Source organism: Drosophila santomea, chromosome 3R, assembly GCF_016746245.2.
Source record: "Drosophila santomea strain STO CAGO 1482 chromosome 3R, Prin_Dsan_1.1, whole genome shotgun sequence".
Lineage (NCBI taxonomy): Eukaryota > Metazoa > Arthropoda > Insecta > Diptera > Drosophilidae > Drosophila > Drosophila santomea.
The window spans coordinates 1,767,312-1,780,980 of NC_053019.2; the positions used below are offsets into that span (position 1 = coordinate 1,767,312).

At 43.6% G+C, this 13,669-nt stretch overlaps 4 protein-coding genes across 6 annotated transcripts; 2 read left to right on the forward strand and 2 right to left on the reverse strand.

Annotated features, from left to right (window-relative positions):
* Nucleotides 1–1,570: 1,570 nt before the first annotated feature.
* LOC120451960 (vacuolar protein sorting-associated protein 37B) lies at nucleotides 1,571–2,963 on the forward strand. Of its 2 annotated transcripts, none has more exons than XM_039635984.2 (2): nucleotides 1,571–2,362; nucleotides 2,756–2,963. In XM_039635984.2, the coding sequence occupies exon 1, from the start codon at nucleotides 1,663–1,665 to the stop codon at nucleotides 2,302–2,304; it is 642 nt and encodes a 213-aa protein (XP_039491918.1). In that variant the 5' UTR covers nucleotides 1,571–1,662; the 3' UTR covers nucleotides 2,305–2,362; nucleotides 2,756–2,963. The 2 variants fall into 2 exon arrangements, with proteins under 2 accessions (XP_039491918.1, XP_039491919.1); XM_039635985.2 differs by having other exon boundaries at nucleotides 2,805–2,963.
* Nucleotides 2,719–7,391, reverse strand: LOC120451959 (katanin p60 ATPase-containing subunit A-like 1). 2 transcript variants are annotated; one of them, XM_039635983.1, is made up of 6 exons: nucleotides 7,290–7,391; nucleotides 6,217–6,438; nucleotides 5,114–5,717; nucleotides 4,863–4,984; nucleotides 3,716–4,275; nucleotides 2,719–3,599 (listed from the first exon to the last, which is right to left on the reverse strand). In XM_039635983.1, the coding sequence occupies exons 2-6, from the start codon at nucleotides 6,394–6,396 to the stop codon at nucleotides 3,401–3,403; spliced, it is 1,665 nt and encodes a 554-aa protein (XP_039491917.1). In that variant the 5' UTR covers nucleotides 6,397–6,438; nucleotides 7,290–7,391; the 3' UTR covers nucleotides 2,719–3,400. The 2 variants fall into 2 exon arrangements, with proteins under 2 accessions (XP_039491917.1, XP_039491916.1); XM_039635982.1 differs by having other exon boundaries at nucleotides 7,218–7,384.
* A 746-nt stretch (nucleotides 7,392–8,137) lies between these two features.
* On the forward strand, nucleotides 8,138–11,884 carry LOC120451022 (MMS19 nucleotide excision repair protein). Its single transcript, XM_039634347.1, has 6 exons — nucleotides 8,138–8,320; nucleotides 8,386–8,769; nucleotides 9,152–9,501; nucleotides 9,566–11,011; nucleotides 11,079–11,501; nucleotides 11,627–11,884. Exons 1-6 carry the CDS (start codon nucleotides 8,236–8,238, stop codon nucleotides 11,816–11,818), a joined length of 2,880 nt encoding a protein of 959 aa, XP_039490281.1. The 5' UTR covers nucleotides 8,138–8,235; the 3' UTR covers nucleotides 11,819–11,884.
* Nucleotides 11,878–13,534, reverse strand: LOC120451028 (MORN repeat-containing protein 4 homolog). The gene is made up of 3 exons (XM_039634358.1): nucleotides 13,249–13,534; nucleotides 12,890–13,190; nucleotides 11,878–12,601 (listed from the first exon to the last, which is right to left on the reverse strand). Exons 1-3 carry the CDS (start codon nucleotides 13,274–13,276, stop codon nucleotides 12,334–12,336), a joined length of 597 nt encoding a protein of 198 aa, XP_039490292.1. The 5' UTR covers nucleotides 13,277–13,534; the 3' UTR covers nucleotides 11,878–12,333.
* Nucleotides 13,535–13,669: the final 135 nt, after the last annotated feature.

Below are 13,669 nucleotides of genomic sequence, written 5' to 3' on the forward strand. Positions count from 1 at the left end.
GTGGGGCTTGGGGGAAAAATAACTTGCATAACATATATAAAAAAAAACCCTCATTAGGACAAAGGCCCAAAGTCCCTTTACTTCCGATCAGTCATTTCTTTCTTTACACCAACTTCCCGATTTTCACACTCGAGACTCCAGCCTTTTTATATTGGCCATTGGCCATTACGCACCGATCATCATGGATATCTATTAACTACAAACTAACAAACAAAACTCAGAACTAAACTTATCTACATGTGATGTTCGCCGATCTTTCTCTCTTCGACGAACTGTTCTCGCGATTACGCTATATCGCAGCTTTGCTGCTCGCTTTAACTCCGACTTTCAACTGCTTTTGCTTGGGCAGCGCAGTCACGACAAATCCAAGGAATGGCAAATTTGTTTTCTCGTTTCTTTTGCACCGCTGGGCAATAACTTTGAAATTTAGCGGGTCGCTCAAAATACACTTTAATTACTCAGACGACTTTCGACCAGCCAATTTTTTCCCCTGAACTCCAATGAGCCGACGTCCCGTGACCAATAAACACAATGCGAAAATGCTCATGCGGGTGATAAACAGCTTGGGTGGTAGTCTCTCCGGCTATAACATTTGTTTTTCCAGCGGCCCTCTATCCGGTCGCTGATACGCCAAACCCTAAGAAACAAAAAAAAATGGCCATGTATCCAACATGTAGCGTAAGCCGCCGGCGATCAATTTTTCCTTACCGAAACTATGGGCTTGGGAAAACGTATGTATTCTGTTCTTCCCAGGCCAATCAGTGCAGCTCGAACTCCAATAATTAAAAATAGTTCACTCGCGAAAGATAACCATACTTCAAATTCTTTCTAATTTAAACTTTGAATTGAGACGGTTACTTATTAAACTCTGCGAGGGATTGAACCGCGTGCTCAGGCCACTAAAAGGGAATAGACCGATTAGACGCTTGCCAAATAAGCGGGAAGGCATTAGAACGCTCCCCAACGGGAGTTTAGATCGTGAACAGCCTGACATTTGGCCCTGTTAATTTCTCTTTTCAAGATTGCCGCCATAACCCGATCCCGCACTTTTCAGATCTAGGTGGCGCCTCGCAAAGCAACGCCCAATTCTTACCAGCTTCTAACCCATCCCACAGAGAGCGACACTTTCCTGCTGCAACAAGCGTTACAAAAATTCAGAATATTCAGTTGGCAAGAGCACAGAAACGGCAACGAAACAGCACTACAAGCTCTGTGGTGGAAGAAAAAAGCAATTTGAGCAATTGCAACACATCTGCCCAAATTATGCAAGCTAGAACACATGCAAAAACGACTGGCCAAACTGAAGAGCTCAGTTGTCAAAGTAATGTATTTCTATACAGCATCATAAACTATGCATAAGCAAAGCGCCTATACTGGTTTTTTGTTTTATGTTCGCCGTGGGCGATACCACACTGAAAGCCAGTGTTTTAGTTGATTTTAAACGTATTTTTAACACGTATAAATTAACACTGGAGGTATTCCCCAAGCGTTTAAATTTTAAAACCATATTTGAATGTGCGCTAGGAACTGGATTATTTAGTGATAACTTGGTGGAAAAATTGGAGCATCTGGCCACACTGCTTAGTAATAGTCATTGAATTGAATGAAAATAAAGTCGCACAATTAGGTGTCTTGTCGAGAAGTTACAGAGAGTCAGCGAAGATGTACCAGGAATACCTCAACCAATTACAGGCCTCTATCGCTCCAATGGGCTCCGAGGAGCTAAAGGAATTGCTGAACAACGATGACAAGCTGGACGAGAAGGTTGACGAAGTTCTCCAGGGGCTCCGAACACAGAAGACTAGTGTTTTTGAGGACAACAGGAGTCGGGCGGAACGCAACATCGAGCGGGAGCCCCAGATCATCGAGCTGCGGAGCCGGCTGGCGGAACTCTCGGAGGAGGGACGCTCCAAGTGCTCCTCTGTCCATGAAAAACTTTCCCAGCTTAAGGAGAAGTCGGGCGCAGTGGGTCCGGATACGGCGCTGGCTCTGCTGCAGACAGCTGCCTCCGAGAGCGAGGAGCAGACCGAGGAGATGGTCAAGAAGTTCAACGACAGCGATATTGGGGTGGAGACCTTTCTTGAGGAGTTCCTCGCCAGACGGCGGACCATGCACCTTCGTCGCCTCAAGGCCGAGAAAATGCAGGAATTGATGCGGAAACAGCGACAGGGTCCGTCAAATACTTCATTGCCAGCTTACGGAAACGTGCCCTCGGGCGGATTTTATCCCGTGGCGGGGGGCTCTGCCCCTTACCCAATGATGGGTCCCCTGATGCCCATGCCACCGCCATCCAGACCCTACTGAGATCTCGGCCAAATTAGATCTCTCAAATTAACTGCCATGGCGCATCAATCTGCAGCAGGCAAGTTTTTGCAGTTGGTAAACTGTGAACGAAGGGTGCTTTTATCAGAAAAATGTTTTTGGATATCATAATAAAGAGTTTTTCCCTTTTTTTTGTTAACGTAACTATTTTTTCGCGTTTACTAGACAAGATTAAAAATTGCTGTGTCATACCAATGTATATTATGGTATATTATTTCTCTTTGACCACTAGAATCCATATAACTGGCATCAAACGATTTTATTGTAATTTCAAATAATGTTATACGTAAAGGGGAATTCTCACTCAACCATTTTTGATTATCACCACCATTTGCATGAGATCTGTATGATTTATTTTTGCAGATAGCATCCAAATAAGTCACAAAACTTTATGTCTTATAGTTAAAAACTGCTTTATTGTTTAAAATTTCAGAATCCTCACTTTAAGTACATATTGCTTCAGTTTCATCTTCTGATTACAGTGGGTGAATTGCAGATCAGAGGAAGCTCTCCGGTGCACACATCTGCCTGCACTAAACTATGATATATATATATATGTATAAATTAAGCGAAAATTAACATTTCTATTAGACAGTGGACATTTCTTGTTAAAATAAAAACTTTTTGGATAAAAAATTAAACGGATTGGAGTGTGCTTATAGTGGAAGTATGAGGCCAAGGCTAAACGGCGATTAAAGCGATTCCTTATGCATAGTGTGATTGTGGGTTAACGATTAGTTGGAAGGATTGTGCTCATGGAGTGTGTGGGTGTTTGTTATGTATACATAAACGTATTGCCTATCTCTCGATTTCGATTCAATTTTAGTTTTGCATTTGTGTTTCCTCTTTGAGAACGGTTAGTCTTTTTTATTTCCAGCGGCCTCCGATTCAATATATATATGTAAATATATAGATTGTATTGTGTTTGCAAAATGTTATATATAAAATATGTTTAATTCTTCCATTCGGCTTGGGTCGGTTCGGTTCTCACTTAAAAAGCTTTATGACTTAAGCAAGTGTTTAAGGCTATTCAAAAATATATTTCTACAATCGCAAGCCATTCTCGTGGGCAACACCATCATGATGATCCAAACTCCTTCATCCACTTTTCGTATTTGTCCAGGTCCGCCCGGGACACGCTTTTGTTGCAGCGACTCATGGCCTCGTTAAAATCCTTGTTGGAGACGGGCAAATCCACCTCTTCCGTAGCCAGCTGCCGAATCTGCTCTGGTGTGAGTCCCGCAATCTTTCTCCGCATCGACATCATGCTGGCCTCCCTGGAAAAATAAGAAAACGCATTACATTCATTTTTAATGATATATGTATGTACATAAGATTTGCTAGAAACCTGAATTTGATTAAGCCAGTTTAAATAAGACCATGCTGCACTCACCTGCACACGTTTGTGATGTCAGCTCCGGAATAGCCTTTCAGCTCATTGGCTACGTAGGTAAGATCAACGCTATCATCCACCTTAACCTCGCGGAGATTAATCTTAAGCAGCGCCTCGCGACCTTCATCCGATGGCAGTGGTATGTAAATTCGTTTTTCCAAACGACGCCGAAGAGCTTCATCGATGTCCCAGGGAAAGTTGGTGGCGGCCAGCACCATCACAACCTTGGCCTGTTCCTCTCCGCCACCCACGCCGTCCATTTGGACCAGCAGCTCCGACTTCACTCGTCGCGAGGCCTCGTGCTCCGATTCCGATCCTCTGCGAGAGCACAGGGAGTCGATCTCGTCGATAAAAATTGTGCTGGGCGCATAGAACCTAGCCATCTCAAACAGAAGCCGCACCATCTTTTCTGACTCACCGCGGTACTTGGATGTTAGCGTGGCCGAGCTCACGTTGAAGAAGGTTGTTCCGCATTCGGTTGCCACCGCCTTGGCGAGCATTGTCTTGCCTGTACCTGGAGGTCCCACCATTAACACACCCTTCCAAGGTCGCCGGATACCCTGTTTTTAGAATAGAAAAAGTAATCATTTAATATTGCTAGAAATGGTTTGCCAATAACGAGAATGCATTTTTATTACACATTCCTATTACTTTTATCTGCACCACTTTTTAAGGCTACCATCCATGTTCAATGGTTTTGCTATGGTTCAGTAGGTTCAGGTTTTACATGGGAAATTATTTGAATATATGGTACAAAGTAGTCAGCATAGAAGTCGAGTGCAGACTCAGGTGTTTGGATCAGTAATTTTTAATGGTGTTTGATGGCGTAAGAAACATATGGTCAGCAAACCAATTTGAAATTACCTTCACTTTGGATGAAATAAACCAAAAATATTATTTTGAGCACACTACATAGTTTGATAAGATAACATAAATAGAAGTACATTATAATCAACATAATTTTATCAATGGAAACTTTCAAACTGCCTCAAATAATAATAGAATAGGCTGACAAGTGCCCACCACCTAGTTAAGAGGGATACAGATGCAAGCCTATCAGACGCAGCGCTTCGAAATATAGCGCGGACGAGATAAACATTTGACAAAATGTGATTCACATCTGCAAGCAAACAGCGAAGGGACTCACCTTGAAGTAGTCCGGCATGAGCATTGGCAGCACGACAGCCTCCTCCAGCAAACGCTTGGCGTCCTGCAGGTCAGCAATGTCGCTCCAGCGCACTTTGGGATCCTTTTGAAGAATATCACGTTCTGAAAAAAGAATGTTGGCCTATATAAACTTTGAACTGTTTTAAGTGAGCTTTATTACTAGAGAAATCGCCACAAATTTTAAGGAAACCTTGCGGCAACGATTTCGTTATAAATACATAGGGCACGTACCAAGAATGTCGACTAGCTCGGCTTCGATGTGGTTATTGGGCTGAAACTTGCGCTCGTCCTCCTGGGCAGCCTGCTGTTCGCCGTTTTCTCCTTCGCCTGCCGCTCCACCATTGATGCCTGCAGCAGTGGAGTCGTCGTCCCTGGCCTCGTTGGTGTTCGATGTGGACAACTTGCGACCGCCAGCCCTTCCGTTGGTCGTGCGTGCTCCGCTGTTCGATGCTGCGGCGGACGTTGAGATGCGGGAGTTGCGTGTAGAGGACGGGCCGTTTCTGGCAGTGCTCTGGGTGATTGTACTGTTTGGGCGACTGTTTTGCGTTGCCGGAGTGGTGCGGCGGTTGTTCGGTGCAGCTCGACGGCCAACGGCCTGTGTGGGGAGTGCTGGTTTCGGCGGACCCCACACATCTGGGTCCTTGGGCGGAGGCGTCCAAATGTCGGGGTCCGGTTTGAACCAGGCGGAAGGATCTTTACTGGTGGTGCTTTCTTCGCTGAGCTGGTGTCGCAGCTTGTGAGCAAATTTGGTTGACTGCAGGTCCAGCGAGATGTCTTGTAGGCTTTTCTGAAGGGCCTTGATTTTGGCGTGTTCCTGGCTAATCTGCTGGTTGATCTGCAAATCGATAGTTAGTTAAAGGTATCATTGGAATAGTTAGAGTCGCATGCTATGCAACCTTTTGAAACTAATTGTTACAAAAGTTCAGTATGGCATGAATATATATTATTATGCTATAAAAAATGGGCTGTCTTAAAATATTAAACATAAATAATAACTGGAGGGCAATGTGATGATGAATATATAAAATTTCGTTGTGATTCGTTGAACCCTAATAAATTCTTTTGGTTTTAGACTGATAACTTAACACCTTTTTTTCACATTTAATAGAGTTTTAGCTAGTGTGGTACAAGTAATGTGCTTCCTGCCCAAGATCTATTTTAATCATTCGGTAAGATTTGGAGTCCTTATGCAGCGTTGTCATTTAGGTATTAATACCATGGGTATTTAAAATGATGGCATAACTAAGTCCTTTGTTTGTTCTTACAGTCATTAAACGCTCTATTGAGAGGGTAGTTGGCAGTACTCGTTAAAGGTGGTGATAGGAATGTCTTACCATGGTCCACTTGCCCTTGCGCAGCGGATCCGCGGTGGCCTTTAGTTGGCGAGCAAGGAGCCCCTGAAGGCCCTCGTAGTAGATGCAGGCCGAGTCGTAGTTGCCCGTCAGAGCCATATCCCGTGCTAATTTGGCATTCTCGCATATTTCTTCGAACGTAGTTTTGGCCATTACGGTCATTCCTACGCAAGTGGATGTCTTTTGCTTGCCACCTCGCAGTAACTGGCGATCGGAACAGGTTGTCGTCATTGTGGCCAAAAACGAGAGACAGAGAATAGTTCCAATTAAAGCGTTAGAGTGCGTGAGTTTCTCCAAGTGATTCTGGGTGGAAAGGGGAACAATAGAACGGAAGCGACTTCGTTGGCTCGCCTTGCAGGTAAAAATGGAAAGTGCGCCTCCGAGCAAGAAAAGAATAAAGTGGAAAACCAGGCGACAGTTGCGAATAATAGAAGATACCAGTGGCAACGACCCAAGTGCGCTGCTAAATATAAATTATCAAGCGCACAGCCGCCGAGTTGTCACCAAATCTAAGCGCAACGCGCTCCCATTTTAAATTCCGCCTTCAAGGCGGGACGTGGGCCAAATGCCGATTGGAAAATGTTTGAGTAGTTATGAGCCTAATAAGGCGCTCGACCTTGTTGGCATTCAATAATTCTTTCAACTCAAATCGTCGTATGCAAAAAACAAAAGCCAAAACCAACAAAATTAACGCTCGCACACGCACACGCAGCTCAGGTTTCAGCGGCACTCAACACGCTCGCACACACGCACACGAGCGCACAATAGGGAGAATAAATGCGATCTAAATAGATTTTGGATTAACTTCAAGCCTTTGGTGACCGCAAAACTGCACGTTGCATCGGCACTTCGTCACATTTCTTATTTTTCCTATTTTAATTCCAGCTACGTGGGGGCGTCTGCAGCTGCAGCAACAAAATCAGCGCTATCTTCTCGCCGCCGTACAACTACAACTGCAGCTGAGCGATTCGCGGACGACTTACGGTTATGGACATTAGTGTTCTGGCTTTGTTACGCGGCGTTCCGAGCGCAAAACGAATGCATAAACTATTTACTTAAAAGTTTGAGGCGCTGCGGTAGCTAAAATAAACTGCTGTCTGACTGTTTTTGTAATACCAGCGATGTGACTGCTCTGGTGATGCGCGGCTTATTGATTCATCGGCCCAGATACTTGACCACCCTGTTGCGTCAGGGTAGTGCAACAGTCGGCGGTTATCGATAGTTTCCAGGAGGGGCCGAAAATAATGAATATTATTATAATTATTATTAATCTATTAATATTTTGTAAGTCTTTGATCTGTTTTTTTTAGGGATGGAAAATAAAAATCAATTACGCTTTCCGCAGTGGACTTCATTAGATTTCATTAAAATAAAATGTATTTAAAGCAAGCAGTAACCATGTAACACAAACATTAATTAAACGATTGAAAATTTGTTGTTAGGTGTCCGCTTCGTTGTACTGGTGTGTTCCTGGAAATATTTGTATTATTATTTATTTAGGCAATGGACCTTTTTCTCTTACCATAATAATTGGAAGAATGAAAAGAATATAAATAGGGGAATCAAAAATATTCGTGTGAGAATGATTGAAAATCAAGACCTTTAAACGCAATTGTATCATTGGGACGCTCATCTAGTTTACATATAAGTATATTTTTTTTACCAAATCTTTTAGATTCTTAGGCATTAAATTTAAGATAAGAATTGACTAGAAATAAATACAAAAACATATATGTATGCATATTTTTCAATAATTCAGTTGTCGAAAATTTTTTTTTTTTAATGTTTTTGCACATAAATATTTTATGAGGACATTGCCATCTCTAAGCGACTCTTTCAATAAATAGGTATAAATTTTGCAATACGTTAACAGCAGTCTGGCATCGCTGCAATATAGATAAGGCTAGTACGGCAATTCATCGGTTATCGGTTCTTAACATTTCGGCTTAACGTGCTTAAACTCATTTAAATTTAGACTCCACGCCAGCGACGGTGCCTGCAATGACAACGCCCACGCGTGACACCCTGGAGAAAGCTCTGAAGAGCGACCAGAAGCTTGCGAAGGCAGCCACACAGATAGCCAAGGGCAGGTTTACACCGGTATCCGAGCCGAAACTACCCTTCTCACAGAGATTCCTTTGTTTCCTCCAGAACTGACTTCCAAGGCGTACGACATATCTGATCTGGCCCTCGCACTGGGCTTCGCCTTGTCCTCTCCGGACATGGAGGAGCGAGTTGCCGGAACCAACCTGCTATCCGCCGTATTGATAGCAATACCGCAAGATCTGCTTCAGGAGCGGCAGCTGGAGTTCCTAATCTCATTTTACATGGACCGACTTCGCGACCATCACAACGTAATGCCAGCAATCATCGATGGAATCGACGCCCTAGTCCATATGAAAGCTATACCGCACGCCCAGATTTCCCTGATTCTGGAGTCATTCTTCGAGCATACCACCTGCCAGTCGCAGACGCGGGGCGACCGCACCAAGCTGTTCCATATTTTTCGGTACCTGACGGCAAACTTTAAGGACGGTGAGCCCTTGTTTTCCCTAGTAGGAATGATAGTTTGTTTGACAACCACATGCTTTGCTTTTATCTGACTTTAGCAATGAGTGCATTCATTTTATTTTGCAATAAAATAGTTATAAGTTGATTGAAACTCATAAAAGAGATATTCGCGGCAATGTTACGTAAACATGATGGAGCTTAAAATTTGTATTGATATCTGTAGATTTTTACTGTCACCCACTTATTCCGTGCGTTGCTGTATTTAAAGTATATAAACAATAATTTATTTCAATTTCGCTTAATATGAATATGTAAAAGATCACAAAATTAGAAACTCGAACCCTACGAATTAGCAAAAAGGACATAATATTACAAAATAATAAAATCCATTTTCTTCTCTATACAGAGCTTCAGGCTATGGCCGGTGACTTCGTTTACGGCCTGATCAATTCCATTGACGGCGAGCGTGATCCGCGCAACCTCGATTTAATTTTCAGTTTCATGCCCGAGTTCTTGTCTACGTATCCACTGCTGCATTTGGCCGAAGAGATGTTTGAGATCTTTGCGTGTTACTTTCCAATTGACTTTAATCCCAGCAAGCAGGATCCGGCGGCCATAACCCGCGATGAATTAGCAATGAAGTTAACCAACTGCCTGGTAGCAAACAACGAATTTGCAGAGGGCACAGTGGTACTGGCCATAGAAAAGCTGGAAAGTGAGCTGCTGGTTGCCAAACTGGACTCCATAGAACTGCTGGCAAGAAAATATAACATTTTAAACATTATTAGTCTTTTGTTATAATTGCTATTTGTTGTTACAGCACCAAGCTGCCTTGAAGTTTCCGCCTTCCGTTCTGGAGCCGCACTTCGACCAGATCTGGCAGGCTATAAAAACAGAGACATTTCCGGGAAATGACAATGAGGAGATATTAAAGTCCTCCCTTAAGGCTTTGTCTGCACTCCTGGAGAGAGCTTCTCACATACCCGATATAAGCCACAACTATCAGAGCTCTATTCTGGGCGTAATCCTGCCGCACCTCAGCGATGTCAATCAGCGGCTCTTTCATCCTGCCACCGGCATTGCCTTAGTTTGCGTATCGGGAGATGCGCCCTATGCAGCGGACAAAATCCTCAACAGCTTTTTGCTCAAGCTTCAGGCCGCAGATGCCAGCTCTGAACAACGAATCAAGATCTATTACATAGTTAGCCAAGTCTATAAGCTGTCTGCGCTGCGTGGCTCTCTGCAGAAATTGAACACCACGATACGTGAGTCTGTGCAGGACGATGTAATCGCCTCCTTGCGCCTAATCGAACAGGAAGAGTTTGATGCCGAAAAGGAGGACTTGGAGTTGCAGAAGGCAGCCCTTTCCGTGCTAAATGAAAGTGCTCCCGTTCTCAGTGAAAAACAACGCGCTTTGATTTACAAAGCTCTGGTTCAGCTTATCACCCATCCGTCAATCGACATTGATTTCACCACACTAACAATCAGTCTTGGAGCCCTGCAACCGGTGGAAGTGCAGTCAAATTTCATTGATGTTTGTGTACGGAATTTCGAGATTTTCTCCACATTTGTCAAACGAAAGATATACACCAATTTGTTGCCGCTCATGCCTCAAATAGCGTTTACTCAACGCATTCTAGATCTGGTTATGACACAGACGTTTAACGATAATACTGCAGAGCCCGTGCGTTTATTGGCCTTGGAAGCTTTAAACAAATTGCTTCTTCTACAGGACCAGCGCTTTATCGTGGACCTGCAGCAGGAATCCAATCTTCTTTACAAGCTTATCGAAATGGGCCAGAGGACCGAGGGTCTGTCTCTGCAGTCGCTAGAACAGATTGCGGGTGCTTTGAGCCGTATCACCCAGCAGCTCCCGCTCTCCGAACAGAGCGCTATAGTAAGCGAGTACCTTCCTGGACTCAACCTGAGTCAATCCGCTGATTTGTACATTACCAAGGGGCTCCTTGGCTACCTTCATAAAGACATAACCCTTGATGATCACTTTGAGCGGCTTTTGACCGATTTGACACAGCTTTCTCTTAATACGGATAACGAACAGTTGCGTGTAATTGCTCATCATCTGCTTTGTAGCATGGTCAACAAGATGGAGTGTAACCCAGCTAACCTAAGCAAGGTAAAAAAAATCACGGATCAGCTGAAAGTGGCAATTAAAAAGGGCGATGTGCGAGCTGTGGAGATCCTTGCCTGGGTGGGGAAGGGATTAGTAGTCGCAGGATTTGATGAGGCTGCCGATATTGTTGGCGATGTATGTACCACTATAAACTTCTTGATTCTGCAGATTATATACGTGAATTAACATTGCCTCATTAAAGCTCTCGGATCTACTGAAACATCCCAGCTTGAGCACTGCCGCTGCTTTAGGATTTGACATCATTGCCGCCGAGTACCCGGAACTCGATTTGCCCGTCGTTAAATTCCTCTACAAGCAGAAGCTTTTCCACACTATCATGGGAAAAATGGGCAGCAAACTGGCCAACTACTGTGTGCACCATTTAAAGGCTTTTGTCTACGTACTAAAAGCCACGCCACAGGCGGTTATTAAACTAAACATTGAGCAGCTCGGTCCGCTGCTTTTTAAGAGCTTAGAGGAGCACAACGAGGCGCATTCGCTGTGCATTGCACTGGGCATCTGTGAAAAGTTTGTGGCGCAGCAGGACACGTACTTCCAAGGGCACTTGGCCCACCTCATACCCAGCTGCCTGGAGCTATCAAAATACAAGGCTCAACATACAATGGTAAGTTCAATATATATGTAAAAGGGATCGCAACGATTGCTCTTAAGACTCGATGCTTATTGAAGAGTTTCTTAACTTTTCAAACACAATATTAGAAACAACACTAAAGCTCATCTTTCTTATAGCAAGTTCGAATTGCGGCACTGCAGTTGCTTTACGATGTTACCAAGTATCCTACCTTCGTCCTGTTGCCCCACAAAGTGGATGTTACTCTGGCTCTGGCCGCCGCCTTGGATGATCCCAAGCGACTGGTGCGGAACACTGCGGTTAAGGCCAGGAATGCTTGGTACCTGGTCGGTGCGCCTAGTACAAATTAGTAAAATAACAATCCCATTCTTGTTAATACTTGAAATCCAATAAGCGAACGCACAAATTCTTCATAATTTCCTTGTTGTTTTTATTAGGGTTCGTTGAAGAACATTGGAGGAGCATTGAATGGTGCTAAATGATCAAGGTCTATCAAAATGATACAGTAAACGCGTTGTATATTACTTAAATACACTTACAAATGTATTGACTCAAATCTATTTAAGATTAAAAAGTTAGGAAAGAAATGCTAAGGCGAACAAATCCCCATTGGAGAATGGTATACATTTTTAAATACTCGTGCTTTTTTTAAAGAAAGCTAAAGCCAAACTTATTCCTTTTGAAAGACTTTAGACTCATGTGTCGGTTGCTAAAATTTGTATTTTTAAACTCTTTATACAGATGAGTGAGCCTATTTAATTTTCTTTCGCTATATTTAAGTGTTCGATTAAATCTATAAGATTTTTGTATAGATTATTTATGTGTGTTCATCAATTCCAACTGGTAATTAGTCTGAACTCTCTGTTCAGTAGGGGTGTTCGCATTGGGAACGGGCCATAAGAGCGCACTTTTGAGCACGCTGCACCACCTCGGGACATCGACGTCGTCTCATAAAGCGACAGTCTTGAAAGAATCCCTCGTTTCTGGGGAAGCCGTGCGTAAAGTCTTGGAACGTCAGCAATCCCAGGCCCCAGATCTTGCCGCCTCGAAACTCACCCTCGTACTTCATTCCATCAGCTCTCCAGAAGATCCCATTACCATGGAACCAGCCCTGATAAAACTCTCCTTCGTATCTGCCATAAAAATGTGCAAGAAAAATCGTCATATACAATTTTTTTGATTTGAAGCAAGCCATAGTAAAATTATAGATAACACATTTGTTTGAGCAAAAAGACAATTAAGAATAAAGAAGATAGAGATACGTTATGGTTCCAGTTATCCCGACGTACATACGGAATGGTTAGATCGATTCGAGAAGTGGTTTCGATCAAGAATATGTGCACTAGCATACCCTATTACTCTACGAATAAGGGCTAAATATTTGCAGGGTTAAGGTTTGCATGATTATTATAAAAACTGACTTTGCTCCATCCGCGAACCAGAGGCAGCCCACTCCTTGAGTAAGACCCTCCTGAAACTGGCCATCGTAGCGGGTGCCATCGGCAAACTGCAGATGCCCGACGCCGTGTTTTTGGCCACGCTGGTTCCACTCGCCGATGTAGCGACTGGCGTCCTCGTATCGCCATCCTCCCACTTTTACTGCCCCTGCGCTGTACTGGGTTTGAGCCTGGCCCAGTTGGGGGTGTACATGCTGACCCTGCTGGTGATGGTGTGGCTGATGTTGGTTTTCGATTCGGGCCGTGGTCACGCCCACGCTGCTCACTGGGTAATATTTTAAAGCATTTTTCTATCTGCATCCTTTTGTCCTTCGTTTACTTACTGTTATCATCATAGTCGTCCATGGCCATTGCTCCGCTACCGCACGCGATGCGCTTCAAGCTGCTACTGAGCTTGCTTATTCTGCACCAGAATCCAACACTTTTTATGGCTTCCAACGGTGCGACGGCCCTGTTCTAAATCTAATTAACATATTTCACTTTTGCACAGTGAGAAAGGGTTTACAAATAATTTACCAAAAACACCGGCCCAATTGTACCAGTAATTGGGAAAATTATAATTATTTCGTAACTTTCAATCATACAGTAAGCCTTAAAACCGAATAGTTTTAACACTACTGTATAAATACTTACTGTATACACATTTTAAATACTTTTTGATCCACTTTTCTATGACTAACTGTTGCTGCGGCCAAGGCTGCCTTTAATTTAACCTCTTTTGTGCCAAAAATAAACCCCTTTCAA

Coding starts and splice junctions, on each gene's coding strand:
- LOC120451028 (XM_039634358.1), bottom strand. CDS start 13,276: ATGGCCATGGACGACTATGATGATAACA. Junction 13,191..13,248: donor GGACGACTATGATGATAACA/GTAAGTAAACGA, acceptor AATATTACCCAG/TGAGCAGCGTGGGCGTGACC. Junction 12,602..12,889: donor TGGTTCGCGGATGGAGCAAA/GTCAGTTTTTAT, acceptor TTTTTATGGCAG/ATACGAAGGAGAGTTTTATC.
- LOC120451959 (XM_039635982.1), bottom strand. Junction 5,718..6,216: donor GCAAGGGCAAGTGGACCATG/GTAAGACATTCC, acceptor ATCGATTTGCAG/ATCAACCAGCAGATTAGCCA. Junction 4,985..5,113: donor CGAGCTAGTCGACATTCTTG/GTACGTGCCCTA, acceptor TTCTTTTTTCAG/AACGTGATATTCTTCAAAAG.
- LOC120451960 (XM_039635984.2), top strand. CDS start 1,663: ATGTACCAGGAATACCTCAACCAATTACAGGCCTCTATCGCTCCAATG.
- LOC120451022 (XM_039634347.1), top strand. CDS start 8,236: ATGACAACGCCCACGCGTGACACCCTGGAGAAAGCTCTGAAGAGCGAC. Junction 8,770..9,151: donor GACGGCAAACTTTAAGGACG/GTGAGCCCTTGT, acceptor TTCTCTATACAG/AGCTTCAGGCTATGGCCGGT. Junction 11,012..11,078: donor CTGCCGATATTGTTGGCGAT/GTATGTACCACT, acceptor GCCTCATTAAAG/CTCTCGGATCTACTGAAACA.